The sequence below is a fragment of the Aptenodytes patagonicus genome, chromosome 10 (assembly GCF_965638725.1).
Source record: "Aptenodytes patagonicus chromosome 10, bAptPat1.pri.cur, whole genome shotgun sequence".
Taxonomy (NCBI): Eukaryota; Metazoa; Chordata; class Aves; order Sphenisciformes; family Spheniscidae; genus Aptenodytes; species Aptenodytes patagonicus.
In genome coordinates this window covers 15,843,753-15,862,804 of record NC_134958.1, presented here as the reverse complement: position 1 = coordinate 15,862,804, position 19,052 = coordinate 15,843,753, and the positions used below count along the sequence as shown (strand labels likewise).

General features: G+C 35.8%; 1 protein-coding gene across 4 annotated transcripts in view; it reads left to right on the top strand.

Moving 5' to 3' along the window:
- The window catches only part of ZNF280D (zinc finger protein 280D), a 68,982-nt gene that overhangs the window by 16,260 nt on the left and 33,670 nt on the right, over positions 1-19,052 (top strand). For all 4 annotated transcript variants that reach the window (XM_076348253.1, XM_076348252.1, XM_076348255.1 and 1 more), the window contains exons 6-17: positions 4,400-4,567; positions 7,135-7,244; positions 8,980-9,209; positions 11,357-11,514; positions 11,955-12,055; positions 12,152-12,298; positions 12,891-13,025; positions 14,598-14,842; positions 16,037-16,177; positions 17,867-17,929; positions 18,514-18,632; positions 18,824-18,860. In XM_076348253.1, coding sequence (XP_076204368.1) covers positions 4,400-4,567; positions 7,135-7,244; positions 8,980-9,209; positions 11,357-11,514; positions 11,955-12,055; positions 12,152-12,298; positions 12,891-13,025; positions 14,598-14,842; positions 16,037-16,177; positions 17,867-17,929; positions 18,514-18,632; positions 18,824-18,860 — 1,654 coding nt within the window. The remainder of the gene's footprint in view (positions 1-4,399; positions 4,568-7,134; positions 7,245-8,979; positions 9,210-11,356; positions 11,515-11,954; positions 12,056-12,151; positions 12,299-12,890; positions 13,026-14,597; positions 14,843-16,036; positions 16,178-17,866; positions 17,930-18,513; positions 18,633-18,823; positions 18,861-19,052) is intronic.

Genomic DNA, 19,052 nt, shown 5'->3' with positions numbered 1-19,052 from the left:
GTCTTCTTATAATGCTCATTTAGATGGAAAAAAATATTGCCAGGTCCACTGTAATTTTTTTTGACCAGTAAAGGCTCGTTTTCAGTGTATCCAGCACTCTTTGACTAGCATGAATAAGAACGGTTGTTAGCAAGAGAGGGGCTGTGAACAGTACCAGAAGAACTTCCTGAGTCTGCTGAGTGGATTCCCTGTGATGATGATCTTGGTTTCCTGACTGCTATATATAGGAGTTGGAGTAGATGGGATCAAAAGGATCCTGTCTGAAAAGGAGGGGAAGAGAAAGAATACGTAGTTTGACAACTAAAAATTTTTTTTTAACTACCTAAATTGTGTTTCAGCAGAAACTATTTAACCTACTTAAAAACAAACGAAGAAGTGCCTTTTTTTGTGTCACAGCAGATGAAGTAGATTTGAAGCATGCGGTGTATTTGATCTTAAACAGCTATAACTTGGGACTTCCCTTCTCTTTTGTGAAGGATTGCACTTTTGTAATAACTGACCAGAATCCTGTCATTCAGTCTAAAAGTTACAGGTGACAATCACTTCTGATTCTTCCATGAGGTAACAGGTTATGTACAATGAATGGTCATACTGGTCGTACTAACAAGTTACGTAGAACAGAGTGATTGCTAGTTTATTCTGTTTGATGTGATGATTTTGCATCTCTAGTTTAGGTATTCACTCCAGATACTTACCAATGAAGGGTTGGTAGTGTACTTCCTTGCATGTGTCCAACTGTTCTGTGATCTCGTTCCTGTCTTACTGAGTTAAATAGCTTTTTGTAAAGTAAGCAAAGGTTTTATTTCTTGCAAATGGTTCAGTATTTCAGCCCTTGTTCTCCAAAGAACAGGTGTTAAAGTTTAATTGTTTGTGGTTTGGGTGGGATGTTTTGGGTTTTTTTTTTTGTTTGTGTTTTTTGTTTGTTTGTTTTTTGTTGGGTTTTTTTGTTTTTTGTTTTTAATTTAGGAGACCTGCTTGCATATTTAAAAATTACTTGTATTAGTCTCTTATCCAGAAAAACTAAATACTTAAAAGCATCAAGGATTGTAATTCAAAGTGTCTTAAATATACCATACTTAGACTATGTTTATTTCTGTAAGATGGCAGTAGGATTTAGAAATTAAAAGGTTTATAATTGTGGGTTGAAACACAAGTATCTTTATGACACAGAAGGCAAATTTAAGATACATTTCACTTCACAACAAGGAAGCATCTGCGTATTTTGTGGTTTGGCTTGCATGGTGAGGTCACATAATGCACTTACGTTCGTTTTGTTTATATGTGGTGATGCCAACTTGCCTGTGTTGGTGCTATGCTTCCTGTAATTCATGTGCAGCACTGTGGGCACAAGACATTCTGGAATATGGTATTTAAAAGCAGAATCCTTTTGGGAACTGGCCTGTGATACTCTGCAGGACAATTTAACTTCTGTACACGGATCATTAAAGACATTTTTTAGCTCAATATAGCATAAATATTTATTTCCGAGGTCTAAGCAGGGAAGTGATAAGCTGCTAACGGACACCAACCAACCATTTTGTTAGGTTGCTAAATAGGTGGTGGTGTTAAGTAAAACAGCATTGATAATTCTTATCTGCAGGTTGGATGGGCACTGGGGATGTATGTAAAACTGTAGTTTGCTTTCTGAGAATATTTTGGGATCATTCTCCCACAAATCTTACCCACGTGCAGGAACCAGAAAATGCCATAACCAATAGAAGAACTGTTCTGTGGTATTTAGTAGTTGACTGGACTGTATACGTGCGTTCATAGTACTAGATTAATGGGAGATGTTGGTGAGGGACAATGCACTAGAGGCCTGAAATAATTTGGCTTTCATGTCTCTCTTCTGTTAATTTCATCTGACTGTTACCACTTATCACAGTACATTTGATGCTTTTATTCTTGGTTACCATTTCTAATGTCTTTTGCCATCATTCATAAAATCAGGCCCAGCAAGCACAGATGCACATAACAGTGTTAAGGATTTTACAGTAGTGTTATAGTGTGTGATTAGAAAGCTGTCGGCAAGGTGATACTGCATCCAGTATACTTTGCTCCTTCTTGCAATCATTTTAGATATTGTACACAATAATACTGTGTGTATGAGTATAGCCAACTGTTTCGTAATAGCTACAATATATTTACAAAAGTATTCACCAATAGCATGAAGTGAAGGTAATAGACTCCTGAGCAGCCTGAAAACCAAACAAGAATTTGTTGCCTGCTGCTTTTCTCTGCTCTCTTGAGTACCTGGAGTCCCTGACAGTTTCAGCTGTGTGATCTGCTGGGTAGAGGATTGGACAAACTAGTCTGGAACATGGGTGATCCAAGGGATTCTTGTGTCCATGCACCAGTTGAGAGAGGCACTTTGATGAAAAGAGGAATCAATCTGATTTATACCAGCTAGATATTAAATAATACTTGGAATTGGTTTGATTATTTTTAAAAATAGGCTTTAATTTATTTTTTAAATGAACAAACAACAGAATTCAAATGCAAACTTATGTTTATTCTCCTATTATTATTATAATTCTTCTGAAAGAGGGTATTTTTATTAGATCAGAGTTGTATAAACTGAGTTAAGAATGCTCACCTTTATAAATATATAAAATAGTCTTCAATTTTTTTTGTCACAGATGTGTCAAACTTTTTAGATTTAAATTATTACCAATTTTGTTAACATGTAAAAATAGTCCTTTTTTCCAGATCAGATTTTCTACAGTAAAATAAAGTACTTTACTGAAGATTCCTGTAAAATCAGTCAGACCCTTCTGTCTTTCCCCTGGCCCTCATTACACAACTACACATAATTAAATATATAGCAGCAGTTCCTGCTGTAAGTTGGTGGCCTGATGCTTGAATAGCCTCAGTGATACAGAAGAATGCTAAAGTCATACCAGCTGTATGGAAGCCTTTGCTAATCAAGACACATGTCAATGTAACCAGCTCATATACCTAACAGTGCAAGTATAAGTAAATTAAAAAACACTAGGAAGTAGTAGTATCTAATGAATAACCAGTTTATTTTGTGAATGTGTTAATTACCTTAGGCAAACACTGCATAGAGTGAGACATTTGAGCTTAATATATTCATTTATGTCAGAAAGAAGGAAAGGAGAACGTTAGGATGATTAAATACATATGTAACAGGTGAATTATGTTTTCCTGTATATGAAGCATAGTGAGGTAGATTCTCCAAGATGCTCAAATATCAGCATTCCCTGCTGGGATTCTTTGCCTCTGTGGATTAAATGGGGAGACTATCCAGACTGTTTGCTAGGTGAAGATAGTTACCACTGAGTAAACACAACTTGCGGGTGGGAGGGGGTTGTTTTGTTTCTTCTCAGAAGAAGTTTGAGTAATTTTATGTGACACAAGTTAGCTCTGCTTGTTGAGAAGACTTTTAAAGATACTAATTCAGTTTCTTACTACACCTGAAGAAATCACTGGAGCAGCTAGACCGTTGGGAGTGGAATATACAAGAATGTTCTTAGTTCAGATCATTGTGTCTGGAACTAAAGTCTGGTCTTTGTCATAGTTTATCATAGTCTTAAGGCTATTTGCAGCCTGTGATTGTGAGAGATTTACAAGGTCTGTGCTGGCACTTCAGACTTCTTGGTATGTAGCTGTGCTCTTTCAGGTCTACTTGAGGACTGATCTCTGTATTGAGATTACATCGTCAAGGGTAATCTTACAGTAAGACATATGGGTTTCAGGACAAGATGGAGCCAAGTATTGATGGGCATGTTAATCAGGCACCGAACCTCTGAATTTCTGAGTTATTTTTTAGTGATTTTCTTTTTTTAGAAGAAATACCACAAACAATAAATGAACCAACTGTTCTTTCAGAAGAGAGCAAATAGGTGTGCTGTGATTGGTTATTAGAAGTTACAACACTGTTTTCATTTTGCATACAAACTGAAGTCTCAAATGTTTTACAGAGTTTAATAATAAACTAAACCAGCATTAACATAGGACCAAAAAAAGGAGATGGTTTTCATCAGAAGGGCAGAGGTTGTTCCAAATAGGGGGCATTGCAGAAACCAGCTGCTTAGCTTAACTTTATTACTGTGAACTCACGTTGTTGTGAGTCTCAGATTAGTGTGGGTCAAGATGTGAAAAGTAGGACAAATAAATTCAGGTGGTCACAGTGTGATTTACTGGGTTTCAGGGATGGGGCTGTTTCTCTTTGCATTTACCCTTTCCTTCTCCACTGGCCTTAGAATATTCGGTCTGAGTTGGATATTGTTTTCTTAACTTTTGTATGGCTTATTATTTTAGGGAAATCTTAACTGCTTTATGTAGACTTGTCCACCTATTAAAGTATAGGCATCAGTAATGTGTTTGTAATATACTATGGAAAAAAACTGAGGTTCTTTAATTTAAACCACTGTAGGTCTGAATGAGAGTGTTTTTGTATCTAAGCGTCCTGCTACTTCTGAAGGCAACAGTGTAACTCCAAAAAAGGCCAAGCCTAATGAGGTTGGTGCTGGAAGCAATTCATCTGTTTCACCTACAGTTAACTCTCCAACAGTAACACCATCACAAAATGTATCTTCAAAAGGTAGGGTAGATCAAATGGTCTAGCTGTCAATCCATGCATCTGTTTCATGGAAAAAGCTAGCACTTTTGTAATGTTTAAGTTGATTGGTATTATTAATGCTACTAAGGCAGTGTAAATAAATAAACTCTGTTCTTATGCCTTAAAATAAGCAAAACCTTTCTATGCAAGGATTTATATACCTTTACAAATTAATACACTCTAGGTTATTACCTATTCAAATTTTAGAACTTTATCATTTAGTAGGTATGTTTGAATTCTGTAAAGCAATGATTAGTTAAGTTGTTTAGTGGCAGACAGAAGACAGATGATCAAAATGCCCCATACCTCATACTCTTAGTTCAGATTTTCTATGTCAAAGAACTGAATAGAGAGTTGAAACTCTAAAAAACAACCAACCAGAAAATCAAGATTGAAAGAATTCTGTGACTGCTGAATTTATCAACTAATTCTGATTAAAGGAAGAAAAAAAAAATCATTGTAGGAATGTCAGGCAAGGCAGCAAGGACTCAGGTTGTGGAATCTCCATCCTTGGAGATGACTGGACATGGCTCTGAGCATCCTGATAGGGTTGGACTTGCTTTGAGTGGGAGGTTGGACAAAAACACCTCCACAGGTCCAACCTAAATTATTCTGTGATTCTCTACTTCGACTAACTATTGCAAAGTGTGTTTTGCAGTTCTCCCCTTTCTTTTGCAGCAGTGTTTTTGATACAGTTTAGAATAGCAGTGGGAAAGGAGGAAGGGAATCTAAGTTTCAAAGAGAGGATGTTCTTTGAAAGACCTTTCCCTCCCTACAAGGAGAGATAGTCCAGCTGTTTCAGTGTATTAATAACTAGCTGCATTTTCCTCCTGAGCCAAAAGGTGCTTTACAGTTGATTGTAATAGACAAGGATTTATTCTTGACTTTGAGATATTTCCAACCACGTACTCTCTCTTAAAATGTTAAAATGAGGAGCTACCTGCAGTGTGGTTCTGTTGTTTGGAATCATTTCATATTTGGGTTTTTTGCATGTCTTGTTTGCAGCTGGTTTGCTCTCGGACTCTTCCCCAGCAACCAGAAGGAAGTGTCTATAACATGGAATATTGCAGCAAAAAATTTTTCTCCACCCTGTGTTGGGTAGAACAGATACTGTGCTGCAGCCTATAATATAGAAAAGATAACCAGAGGAGCTTACTAAGTGCAGTAACAAAGGTGTAGATCATATTCACTAAGAACTTTATTTTTAAGAGTTTGTCTCTAAGCTGTCCCATGCTAGCATAGCGATTTCTAATCTGTCACAGAATCCAGCACTGAAGCACCACAGAACACTAGATCTTGCTGCAGAACCTGTTTTCTTCCCACTCAGCTTGCACTTTGCTGTGACGTGTCAAAATGTTTTACAAACTGTAATGGTGAAGACTTGCAGCACTGTTTTGTGGTGCATCTCTTGCATGGCCATCCACTCATGTGAAGGACTTTCTGCTTAATTACTATTCTTAGCCATACTATTATCTTCAAGGAAAAACACTGTTTGATCCATGTCTACCTGATGGACCATGCAAGACTATTTTTGTGAAAAAAATGTATAACGCTGTTGCATGGTCATCTCTTAACTCATACACTTACTCATTCCCTTGTTATAAGGTGGATGTATTTGTGTGTTTATTTTTATTACATTTTCTCATAGCCCTGGCAGGGTACAGTTGACTCTACAGTTGAGGTGTTGAGATGTTACTTAAAACTCTTCCTGTGTTTAACCTCTTCTTCTAAAATACTTAATCAGCATGGAGTCCTCCAGATCTGTGAATGACTTGAGAATGCAAGAGAACTTCATCTGGAAAAGTAGCTCTCGCTCTGATGTTTTTTGGCATTTTGGAGAAAACTGGAAGCCTGGGTTTATTCATTAAAGTTTAAGCTAATGCAAAGCGGTTTTGTTTTTGTTTGTATTAATCATTTTATGTTGATAAGAGAAATACTATTTCCTTTCATTACTGGGAGTAATTATTTAGAGGATTTATTCTCCAGGTTCTCCAAAGACACCTTTGCTCAACAGGAATGATGCATCTGAATAGGCCTAGGTTCCAACAACTGTCCAGAGAGAAATATTCTCATCATTGAGAACCAGATGGTGAAATTCCTTTCCAAAACCAGTTATCTGAACCCTATTGTGATGATGATCAGGTCATGGCATAAAACAAGTTTTACATGTTCATTTGAGAATTAAAGCTCTTAAAACAAAAACATCAATAATCTGTCCTATCCAGGGGGTGGGAGGGGGATGGCAGTGCACAGAATTAATGCTTTGTCTCTATCATGCTACCTTCACCCCCTTCCATTTTTTCCTTATTTGTTGCTAAGATTTTGTAATAGTTGTTTATAGGTCTATATCAAACAGAGCAAACTCAAACTCAGTTTGGAAAAAAGCAAGGGTAGTTAAATGGTTGTAAAACCTTGCTTATGGTTACTACAGCTGCATCAATTGTAGTAGTTTTCATTTGAAAAAGCATATTTTGCTAGAATAATAAATAATAATAAATAAAGTATTCTGCTTGTGAATTCTGAATCTTAACATATTTTAAATTTGACAGGTACAAATGCTGCAACAAACACCATTAAAAATGGAGGACCTTTTCCACGAGCTTGTCCGAAGTGCAATATTCATTTCAATCTTATGGACCCTCTAAAAAATCATATGAAGGTAAAATATTTTGGGGCTGGTAAACATTATAACAAACTTATGTGGGCTTCTGTTTGGTTACGAAAGAGTGCCATGTTTTGATATGAAGATAGTCTGGCTTCTGGCTGTGATCAACCAGACCCCAAATGCTCAATGTCTTGCAGTCATGGAGAGGAAGAATGGAGTAGGGGAGCTCTAAATCTTGCCACTTTTTGCCTTATTTTTCCAATGAATTGAGGCATATTTGCTGTCTCTGTATGATTTCTCTCTGCCACAGCTGTGACTTCTTGAAGCATTGGCCAGATTCAGGTGAATTTGATGAAGGTAAGTGCCTATGATAATAGGCAGCCAGTTGACCCACATCTGTGTTAGATCACTACTGAGACAAAGATGACAGTATAAACTTACCTCTTTATCTTGATATATCATTTGGTAGCTAAATTGTTAAGCTGAGGGGAAAAACTTAATTTGTAGTTCATACTTAAACACTGTGAGAAACTAAGCATCACTTAGTCTGCTTATGAAACTGCTTGTTATTGTTTCTGGAAACATTGTTTCCTGGAAAATATTTATTATTATTTGTCAAAGCTTCATGCAGTTCTCAGGCACATGTATTCCGTTTCAGGGGGTGGAGAAATGGCTTTGCACTCTATAGACAATGTGAATAACCCATGCAAAAAGGAGTATGAACTACTGTGTAACAGAAGTCTGTGAGGCTCTGAGTTACTGTTAACACAGATCATTCTGATTTACTGGGCTTAAGATACCTTAAGTGGTAGCTACTGTCCTCTTCATCTCCAAAACACAATTAAGAAACATACATAACAGTGGAAAAAAAATCAAGGGTTTTATCTTTCTCTAATCATTATTTGTAGAGAATAGCTTTTGCACTGAGTACATCAGTCGAATGAAAGAACCATTGAAGTGGGTTTACTTAGTATTATTTAATTAATTTTTTAGTTAAACTATATGGGATAAATATACTGAGTTACACTTCCACAGTAGGAAATTAACTCCTTACTAGTAGGCTTGCAGAAAGTAGTCCTACACAGTTAGAAGCATTATTCAGCAGGAGACAGATCTGTCTGCTGAAATATGCTAATTTTGTTCACAGTTGGAAACTTAATAGCATCTTCTGTATGAAGTACTTCATACTTTTTAAGTGTTAAGTTTTATGTTATAGCTATTGGGTTAAGGATTCATTACGTACGCTTTGACATAAAGAAGCTTGAACAATGTGTGTTGTGTGACTTAGAATTTCTGAATTTTTCAGTAATGCTGGAAAGAACTTTTGCAGGTTTCAACATATGTCCTCCCCAAAGAAATGAAAGATAAAACTTTCCATTAAGTTCTCAGTAAACTTATGCTTGTCAGCAAAATACTTGCATAAAAGCTGCTTTTCTCTTTCTCGTTATTAAATATAAATGAAATAGACATTTTTCTAATGAGTAAGGCAATACTGGTATTCTGATTTCTAGCTTAAGTTTATCTTACATGAACCTATGAGAATAATCCCTTTTCAGCTTTTATAATATGTAGTGTTTTATTACCTAAACACTACCTAAAGATCAGTTACTGTTCAAAATCCATATGTAAATATGAATAAAGTCGGTGTGTCAGAGAATTGAACTTTGCATCTAACTCTAGTTAGTGAGTTGCTTCAGTTTTTAAAACGCTGTTGTCATCGACGCAGTTTGGTAAGAGAGACTGATACCTTTGTCTCTGTCTGTCTCTTGTCCTCCCCCTTTCCATCCAGTATTGTTGTCCAGATATGGTAAATAACTTTTTCCTGGGAATGGCCAAAACAGAATGTTCGAGCACAACAAGCAAGACTGCTGAATCTGAGAAAGGAAAATTGATTATGTTAGTTAATGACTTTTATTATGGGAAACATGACGGTGACACCCAGCAGGTACAACAGGAGCAGAAGACTCATACAACATTTAAGTGCTTCAGTTGTCTGAAAGTTCTTAAAAATAACATAAGGTATTTGAACTCACTTCCTTAATTGTTTGTTAATCGCTTACAGCACATAGCACTTAGTCTCATGCATTAAAAATTTGTCTCTCTGAACTAGAAAATTTTTTTCTTATTGAAAATGGATAATAATGGAATTAATTTTTACTATGCATGTATGGCCATAACTTAAACTTTTGACAGATTAGAGTACAAATGTTAATGGTGTTAATGAGAGCAGTTGTAGGACTTTGGGGTTAGAAAGGGCAACAGAAAGTATTTTACAATTTGCCATCTGGATTGATGGTGATATTAGTAGATGCGAGTGTTAATTCCCTTTAGGAATGCACAGTGACTAATAGTTGGTGCATTACTTACGTAACATCTGTTATTTTGATGGAATAATTTTACTTCCAAATGCTGCAAAAAACTTGAGTAAGCTGTTTTAATAGGTAGATGAGTTCATGTCATTGTTCCTTTGGAAGTTAAGGTCATTGAACTTTTTTACATGCATTCTTCAAGGGAAGCTGAAGTAGCAGAATGTAAAACTGAAAAATGGACTATTCCTTCAAAGGGCACAGTCTGCAAGTTAAAATGAACAGGTTTATGCTAACATTAGACCCATATTATTGAAGAAAACAAAAGTTTCTTGTAATTACAAACATTAAATTTGCTATTAATCATTAAGTATGTGTAAATCCTAAGTAAAAGTGCCAGTAATTTGCCTTAAGCAGCTTGAAAATGTATGTTTGTTAGACTTTAAAAGAGTTTACTCTCATGATTTTATAGTTCCTGTTAATTATGGCATTTCTTCCCTTGCAATTTATCTTTTTAAGAGCAATAAACAATGTTTGATATGGGCCAAGAGGTTATTCTTCTGGGTTTGTATGTATAATACTTTTCAAATAAGCCTTGCTTGCAGTATCATGAAAAGTAGTCCACAGAATGAATACTTTATTAAGATACAGGATTCATTTTAAAAAATATTTTTCAGGCACTATTTTCTACTTAGCATTATATTGTAAGCTGTTGGTGCTATGGTGCCTATGTGTTCCGCAGCAAGTCATTAAAAATGAGCACTTAATTTTTTCTTTTACTTTCTCTAGAGTCAACTTTCTGCCATATTAATTTTTGCTGTAACTTTGTAGCTGTATTCCATAGTTTTATACCGTGGAATGAAAATTCTGAAGTTATATTTTACATCTTTAACCATTTATAGTGGACAAAATAAATGCATAGTACCTCTCTACTTGTAGTGGAAGTTTTCTGGACCTTAATTCAGGAAAGCACAAAGTGATTCATCAGGGTAATCCCCTGCTTCCTTTAAAAGATCTATGGTTGAGCACACCGTTGAAATAATGTTCTGTTAAGGTAATATGCAGTACTAGTCAATTCCTTTCTTCTGCTTAGGCACCTGGATATCTTCAGTTAGCTTTTTTTTTTTCCCCCCTTTTTCTTTTCTTTTCTTAAGCAACTGCAAGGTATTAGAAGCTTGAGCTCAAGAGACTGTTCTCCTTGCTTATTTCTTTTTTCCAATTCCAAGGTCAACACTTTGAGAACTACATTCCTTTTGTGAGTGTGACCTACATTTAATAGTTCCTCTGGCTGTACTGAAATGAAGCACATTCAAAATAGAACAGTTTTTGAAGTTTAACAGCAGTGGGTTGTGCAACTAACCTGTCCTTGTGCTGCTCCACCAGTAACTGTGACCTGCCAATGTTGTCATGAGTGCCTTGACTTCTCAGCCAGAATAGGTTCCTACTACAGATAAGTGGACATATTAATGAGGAAAAGGTAGTAACTTGAAGTAGTAACATACCACCAAGTTTCTCATACTCTTTTGACTGTCAGCTGCACAGTGGCATTCTTTGATAACTGTCCTCCGTAATTCAACTTCAGTCCTAAATGCTTTATACAAAGAAAGCTTCTGGAACTAAAGTTACACTTGCTTCAGAATGTGGCTTTGAGAGTGTGGTGGCGGTGAAGTTGTGAACAGCTGACATGTTTTGTTGTTGTTGCCTTTGCTAATTTCCCTTTATTTCAAGGCAAGAATTTTGAAATTGAGAAGTCCTTACAGAGTAAAGTTTCTAAAGAATCCTGTACATCTTGCATGTGATATGTCATGTATAGTGAATGTTAAAATGTAGGGGTTTGCACCTGTTCACTATCATTTAAAGGTTTATGAACCACATGAAACATCACTTGGAGCTTGAGAAGCAGAGCAGTGAAAGTTGGGAAAGCCACACCACCTGCCAGCACTGTTACCGTCAGTTTCCCACCCCATTCCAGCTGCAGTGCCACATTGAAAGTACACACACGCCTTACGAGTCATCTAGTAAGTTGGATTGTATCACATTGAATCTTTTTGACACCTAAAATTTTTAGATATTTTCTGACTTTTACTTTGCTGGTTTGTAACTTCAGAATAAAGCTATTGTACTTAAAGAGCAATAATCTTGAGATTTAATATAGGAGCTGAGCACTCATTCAATTTATGTTAGAACAATGTGTGTAGGAAAAAAAAAACATTTTAAAAAGCTTTCTGTTTTGTTTTTTTAATTGAAAGTTTGACTGCAAGAATTCCTGTTGTTTAAGGGCCTAGCACTTCTGGCTTCCTGAAATTGTACAGGGAATTTCTTCTGAAGAGTAGAATAATTGTTAGATTGCTTTACCTTTATAGATTTATACAGTTCACATACATATATGTATTATAATTTATCTACTTATTGACCCCAAACGAATTTTTACTTTTTTCTTGTTTTTCACTTTTTCTAGCTATTTGTAAAATCTGTGAATTATCCTTTGAAACAGAGCAAGTTCTTTTGCAACATATGAAGGACAATCATAAGCCAGGTGAAATGCCGTATGTTTGCCAGGTATCTCAGAGTGACTGTTTTGTATTTAGATTACACCACCCCCCTGTCTTTACTGTCAATAAACTTTCAACAAGAAAGTCAAACTTTTTGTTTTAGGTATGCAACTACAGATCCTCAGCTTTTTCAGATGTAGAAACACATTTTAGAACAGTTCATGAAAATACAAAACATTTGCTGTGCCCATTTTGCCTCAAAGTAATTAAAATTGGAGCACCGTATATGCATCATTACATGAGGCATCAGGTAAGCAGATATTTTCAATCCTTAATGCTAGAAAAATGCTAAATATATGTCATGAATCTCTCTGGAAAAAAAGACGTAACTGATTTGTATGGTTGTTACTGCATAAGAATAGTTAGTAAAATACGGTAGAATTATCACTGTGTCTTTTGAAGTCTTTAAGGGAATTGTTAGAATTTGTCATGTTTTTGTGTGACAGCAGCTCCCTGTTTAAAAAAATCTCTGAATATCCTTGAAAGAATATCTCTGCTATTTGGTTTTTTCATTAAGTTGTAGTGATGTGTTCTGCTTTTCTTGAGGTTACTAGCAAACCTTTCTGTAGTTCAAGTAGAGAAAAAGATTATGAAGTACTGTGTCTTCTTGTAACTGGTAACCTGACTCCTCCTCCTCTTAGTAATGATACTGCCTTGCATTTTCAGGTATTTAAATATTCTCTCTTTAATTCCTACACAGTATCTTGGCTTTGTACAATATTAGGAGTTTGTCCAGTTGATGTTTTAGAAACTGGATGACCATTGCTTGAGACAAGCTAGGGTTGGAGTTTTGTTTATCATCACATTCATGCTTACTATAGATTGTCTTCCATTTTTAAAAGAAAAAAGGAATATACCGTTGCACTAAGTGCAGACTGCAATTTTTGACATGCAAAGAAAAAATGGATCACAAAACTCAGCATCACCGAACATTTAGGAAACCCAAACAGTTAGAAGGATTGCCTCCTGGAACAAAGGTAAGTGTTCATACAGGAAAATCAGAGGCGACAAAGGAAAAAAAATGTATTGGTAAAGAAAGGGGTGGAATAGAAAGAAGTGCTTTTCTTGTTTCTTTTCCCAAGCAAAAAAAAATTTTTTTTGCCACCTCTAAAACTAAAACTCTAAAAAATACTTCTGTTGCAAGAATGGCCAGGCACAGTTTATGGTTTCTTCCTTGTGATCTGTGGTGTTGCTCTCTGTCCCATTCTTCCATATATGTGTATGCCAGTAGTCCAGTCAGTGCTGCTGCTTTCTTGAGCTGTTGGTTAATTTGCCCCCTCCCATTTATCCTTTCTTGTGCTAGAGAAAAGGAGATAGTCTGGATGTTGGTCTGAGGGGTCTGCATCATTTCTTGTGAATGATTTTCAACCTGTGGAAGGTGGTGGCAAAAAATCATACAGAGTGCAAGACCTACTTCTCCATAGACAATATATGCTTAAAACTGAGTTTACCAGGTCTTCTTTAGCTCCAGCATTTGAAGGAGAAAAAAACCCCCGCAATTTTCTGCTAAGTGTTTTATGAAGTAAACTTGGGTCCCCTCAGAACACTTAGGCTATCTTTAAATCAGTCTTCCATTTCTGGAGAAGGAGCCACTTAGACTAGGATATTCCTGTATCTTTCAGGACTTTTTTCTACAGTTTTTTAATGAAGTGTGAAGATCTGTGTCCTTTCAGTTGAAAGGAAGAAGAAAATTAACATTTTGATCAGCTCTTCACAGTTCATTTGCTGTAGAATCGGGAAGGGAAAATGAAGTTGATGTTGACCGTGTTACTTGGCAGAATGTAAAGCACTGATTCTCTATTCTGTGACAATACCTCAATTTTCTAAGGATTTCAGGGCCTTCATGATCTAATAAAAGCTTAGATTATGTTAAGATTTTGGTGTTAGTAGATCTTGACAGGATGTAGATGATGAGACTGAAGAACTTGGAACCAGGTTTAGAAGATGAGATGCTTCTAAACTATGAGTTTGGGCAAGAAGTGTAATTAGGAGTCATGCTGCGAGTGAAAACTGGAGAACCAAATTTAAGGGCAAGACAAGGGAGTGCAATAATGCCAGATGAGAGGTCAGAAACCAGAATTAGTCCTTGGGGGTCTAGGATGAGGAGCAAAAATATCTGAAGGAAGTAGATTGGCTAATCACGAGGCAACCAGACGCAAGGCTTTTGTTAAATTCAGGCACTGATGGGATTGTTTGGTATTCTTCTTAGTAGGGCTAATTGGTCTGACCTTTCTGTTTCTTTTCCACAGCTACTTTTTTTTTTTAAGAAAGCAGGATGTAGCCAGTTGCAGGTCTGAAAAGAGAGCAGCATGTTTTGTCATGGCTAACTATTTCCACCAAAACAAGAGCTTTTTAAGCATCCAATAGACTATTGAGGTTAGGTTTATTCTAGTCAACAGTATTTCATATTTTTCAAAGCAGTCTTTACTGAGGAGTGTTTCTTATGCTATGATTTTTGTCCTAAAGTGGCTTAAACTTTGAGACAAATAGAAATGGGAACTTAGAAAGCTTAAATCTAAATAGAAAAATTTTTCATTTCGTACTTGTAGGTGACTATTCGAGCGTCTGTTGGATCTCTTCAATCAGGATCATCAGCTACATCTTCTGTTAGTACAAGCACATCCACATTTCAGTTATCACCTAAAGCTAAAAATACAACCACTAAAAATCATAACAAATCTAATACAAATAAGTCAAAAGCAAAATCAAAACCAACTACATCGAAGAAGCAAAATGCATGGACCAACAGCAAAAAAAAAAAAGAAGTTACAAATACAGCATTGCGTAATCTAAGGTAAAATATTAGCATTAAAAATATCTTTAAGTATACTTCGAATATAAATAACTGATCATTTAATTATCTTTCGATAACTTCTAATACTGCAATACAGAAAATTTGACACTTGAGTTTTGCAGAAAAAGCAGGCACATAAACTTTCCACATACTGGTACTGTGATTATAATTCTGAATCTTCATTCACCAATTTTGTTGGTGGTAGACTACTTTATGATGGAAGAACAGATGTTCTAGAAACTTTTCTGATCTAAATTTAGAATTTTTCTCTGCACAGAGCCACAGACTCTTGAAATACTGACTCAGGCAGATTTATGTTTAAAAGTGACCTGTGGAGGAGCATACGTCTGCCTGGGTGTTCTTTGCAAGTTTTCTTATGGGGGAAAAAAGTATTTTCCTCCTTCAATTTTTTTAAGGGTTTTATTTGAAACCGTTATTTAAAAGGTTAAGTCTTGTCTGTCCTAGGAGATACCTTAATCTGGGGAGCTACCAAAAAAAAAATCAAGAAAGTAAAAGCAAGCTGTTGGGAGAATGCTGTCCTTATATTTACAATTTACTGGGTTTTGTTATCCTTATATTAATAATTTAATGGGTGTTTTATGGACTAGAATATAATTTCATTGGCTAAGATGAGTTAACAATTTTCTTTGTCAAAGATTGTAGGTGTCTCCCTTCCAACAAGGTGCTGACACAGTGTGTAGCTCTCTGAGAAATCCAAAAACAGCCAGCAAAATTGGGGAAAAGCAGGATTACATTCTTGCTTTGTAGATATTTCAGAGCTTGTGGGGAATATCAGGGGTGACAGGAAAACCAAAGGCTTTTTCTGTGCATTGTGGTGGATGAAGCATTTCTTTCAAATCCTTCTCAAGTACATAGAGACAACAGCAGCAGCTGAAGTTGGAGGTTCTCATCTACCTCAGTATCTTGTTTCCAGGAGTGGCCAATAACAGATGCTTACATTAACTTTCACTTTTTTATTAAGGTCATAATGACAGTATAATTCAGAAAAAAAGAAAGTTTTCTTCATGTGTGCTAATGTAACCTATAATAAGTATTTAACTGATACATTTTTAAGTTCCTCATTTTTTCCCTAATGTGGGCAAACTTGCTACTGACTTAAAGCAAAAAGTTTGAAATATTTATCTCGTCTTAAAGTGTTGATATTAACTATTAACTTTTTTGTATTACTGTTAGGTATCGTTTGGGAGCTCACAAATGCATTGAGTGTTACTCGGAAATAAAAGATTTTGCAAGCCATTTTCCTGCTTATGTCCACTGTAGCTTATGCAGATACAACACTAGCTGTAGCAAAGCCTATGTGAATCACATGATGAGGTAAGAACTCTTCAAAATTTTTATTGGGTTATCAAATACTTCCTAAATTCATATAAGGTGTGTTAAGTGTTTCTATTAGCTGAATTTTGAACTGGGTTATAGGACTGGCAGGGAAATGCGTAAGGTTGGATTTTTACTTTGTAATGAGGGCCTAAACCCCATGTTCTTGTTTTGCCTTAAAAATCCGGTGGTTCAGGCAGTGTTCTGTCTTTGCTTCAGAGTTTCTATGGGATCTTCCATAATCATTTCAGCCAGACTTAACAAATAATGACTAATTGTTGCGTATTCTCTGGGTTTCAAATTGAATACCTCATCTGATTTTACAAGTGCTGAAAGCATACAGTCACAGCTATTGCTAATGAAATCTGTGCCCAGAATACCACGTAAAGGATGTCTCAAATAGCATAATCAAGTGGATGTTTTTTCTTATACTTCTTCTGGTCATCCGTAAAAATAACATCTCATTTTGCAGGAGGTTTGCCTCCAATTGTGAGGCAATGTAGGGTATTAGCGATGACAGCTGTAAAAAAGCCTGTTAAGAAAACAAATATGTTAGTTTTCAGAGCAATAGAGTTATACTATGCAGTAATTACACAGATCACGTAGCAGTGATGGTGAAACAAAATTTTGAAAACCTACATGTTAATCTTGTGCCCTGAACAAGCCAAATGTATTGCGGAAAAATACAGAATGCAGTTTTCTTTTTAAATACATGTATGTATAAAATGCCTTGGCATTTTTGAATGCTAGAATCCTTGAATTTATGACCCAAGTCTTTAAAAGTTTTTGTATATATTTTATATGTTGACTTATTCATATTAATTTCAATGCTCATGTAAGTCCTAGGCTGAAATAGTTTACATGCTTTTATGCATCTAACCTATCAGTTGCATGCTTTAAAAAAAAATAAAAATTAACGTGCTTAATTCTGATTGCCCAAGAGAAGGTTTACTCCAGAAGGGGAGAGGGGAATCTAAGGTAAATTCCTGCTGTTGCCCATGTTCTGGGTGTTGTCAAATTCAACCCTGCAGTAAAATGGCCAGTCTTTTGTCCTTTGTCTCCTTGATGCACTAATGCTCCCCCTACTTCGACCCCTTGCAGCACCTATCATCACTTTTTTTGGTGAGTGTAAGGAACAAGGGATGGTGAGGAGGAACCTGTTAGAGGGAGGGTGTTTCTGCAGTAGCAGCCCCTGTACTCAGCTGCTCGCTTTTTGTTTCATATGGGAGTACAGTGTTGGCACATACTTAAACCTGAATGTGAGAGAACTTACAGGTTGTCTGAAAATGTGATTTATCTTATTTAAAGCCATCTCTTTAGGAAGCGTGAGTTCAGCAAAGCTTCACTTCTATGGAGCACTGTACAGCTACAGCCATGGTGCTTCAAGAGCTAAACTGCTGATGGAAGCAATGTAACTATGTTCTCGCAGGACTGTGCTGACAAAGTTAAGCCTTGCCCCTCCCAAACTCGTTATTTACAAGAGAGCCAGTGTTTTAAACTAGAGCTGAGATTCACAAGCCTGTAAGCTTTCAGCAATTTAATGTTTTAGAATAATGCAGGTCAGTAATTGAGCCTTCTATTTTCATGCTTTGTCATAAGCAAATTGCGGTGACATGTATGGTGTAGGGGATATGTGGAGTAATGTACTCAAGAAAACCAGTCTAAATGCTAATGTTTTCTTATATTTAGTTTTCACAGTGCTCGTCCAAGTAAAAGATTTTGGATCTATAAGAAGCATTCAGAAGAGCTACGGTAATTCAGCTTTTTTCAGTTACAGATCGTTATATATTTTTACTTTCTGATAGTGAACTGATTAGTTAAATGAGATCAGAGCCTCTTGAATTTCTAGGCTTCCACAATTTAGAAAGAGCAGGGGAATAAAAACATCAACTCTTCCACTAGCAGTGTTCTGTTCAGTGACAAATATTTGTTATTTGTCCACATTTATTAACTTCTTTCTTAATCCTGAGCAGTTTTTAAAAATATTTCTATTTCTTTATTTTCTAATTATTCATAATGTGCAAAATGGGGAGCGGGGAGGAAAACAAAAAAATGAACAACCAAAACTGAGAAACTCATGCTTTACAGATAAATTTCTGTCTAAAGCAGTGTTCTTTGTACTATACCTAGCATAGAGATGCCCTGGTCATTAACTGGGATTTCCAGGTGCTAGTTGCAGTATAAAAAGTAAGAATATGTTTTTGTGAGTCATCTCATCTACAGTTGCAGGAAACTTTATTTATTTTTTTTATAGTCTGTCCAGTTGCTGTAAGTTAAGAAAACTGTTTTCACAACCATGTTGTATTTATACTTCCTTTTTACTATCTCTTCTCTAGAGGTGTGACTGTAGTATGTCTTAATTGTGATTTCCTGACTGATGTTTCTGGCTTAGATAGCATGGCCACACATCTGAGTGAAAGCCACACTCATACTTGTCAAGTTATTATAGAGAAAGGTGAGTACATATAGTGTCTTTTTTATGTAGTATATATATATAAATACTTACATATGGATGTCTCTGTGTTATTGCAGTCCTTTTTTCAGTTGCATTATCATTATTTCTGTGTACTTGGATTTGAAAGCAAGTACTTCTGTATTTCCACATTTTTAAATATTTTTAATTAAATCCTTTATTTTTATTTTCAGTCTCTGTAGATATCCCAACTGCTGAACAAGTATCTGAGTAAGTTTTGTTTTACTGCTCAATGTTTATTTCTATTAGTTTAGTGACAGATGGCCAAAATTTGCACTTTGAACTTGGGTTTTCTTTTAATTTCATAGAATCTGAAATGTATGGATGAACATAGACCCTTACTTTACTAGTGCTTTTTGCTCTTACCATGTCCACAATTACAAGAATGGGGAGATAAAATTA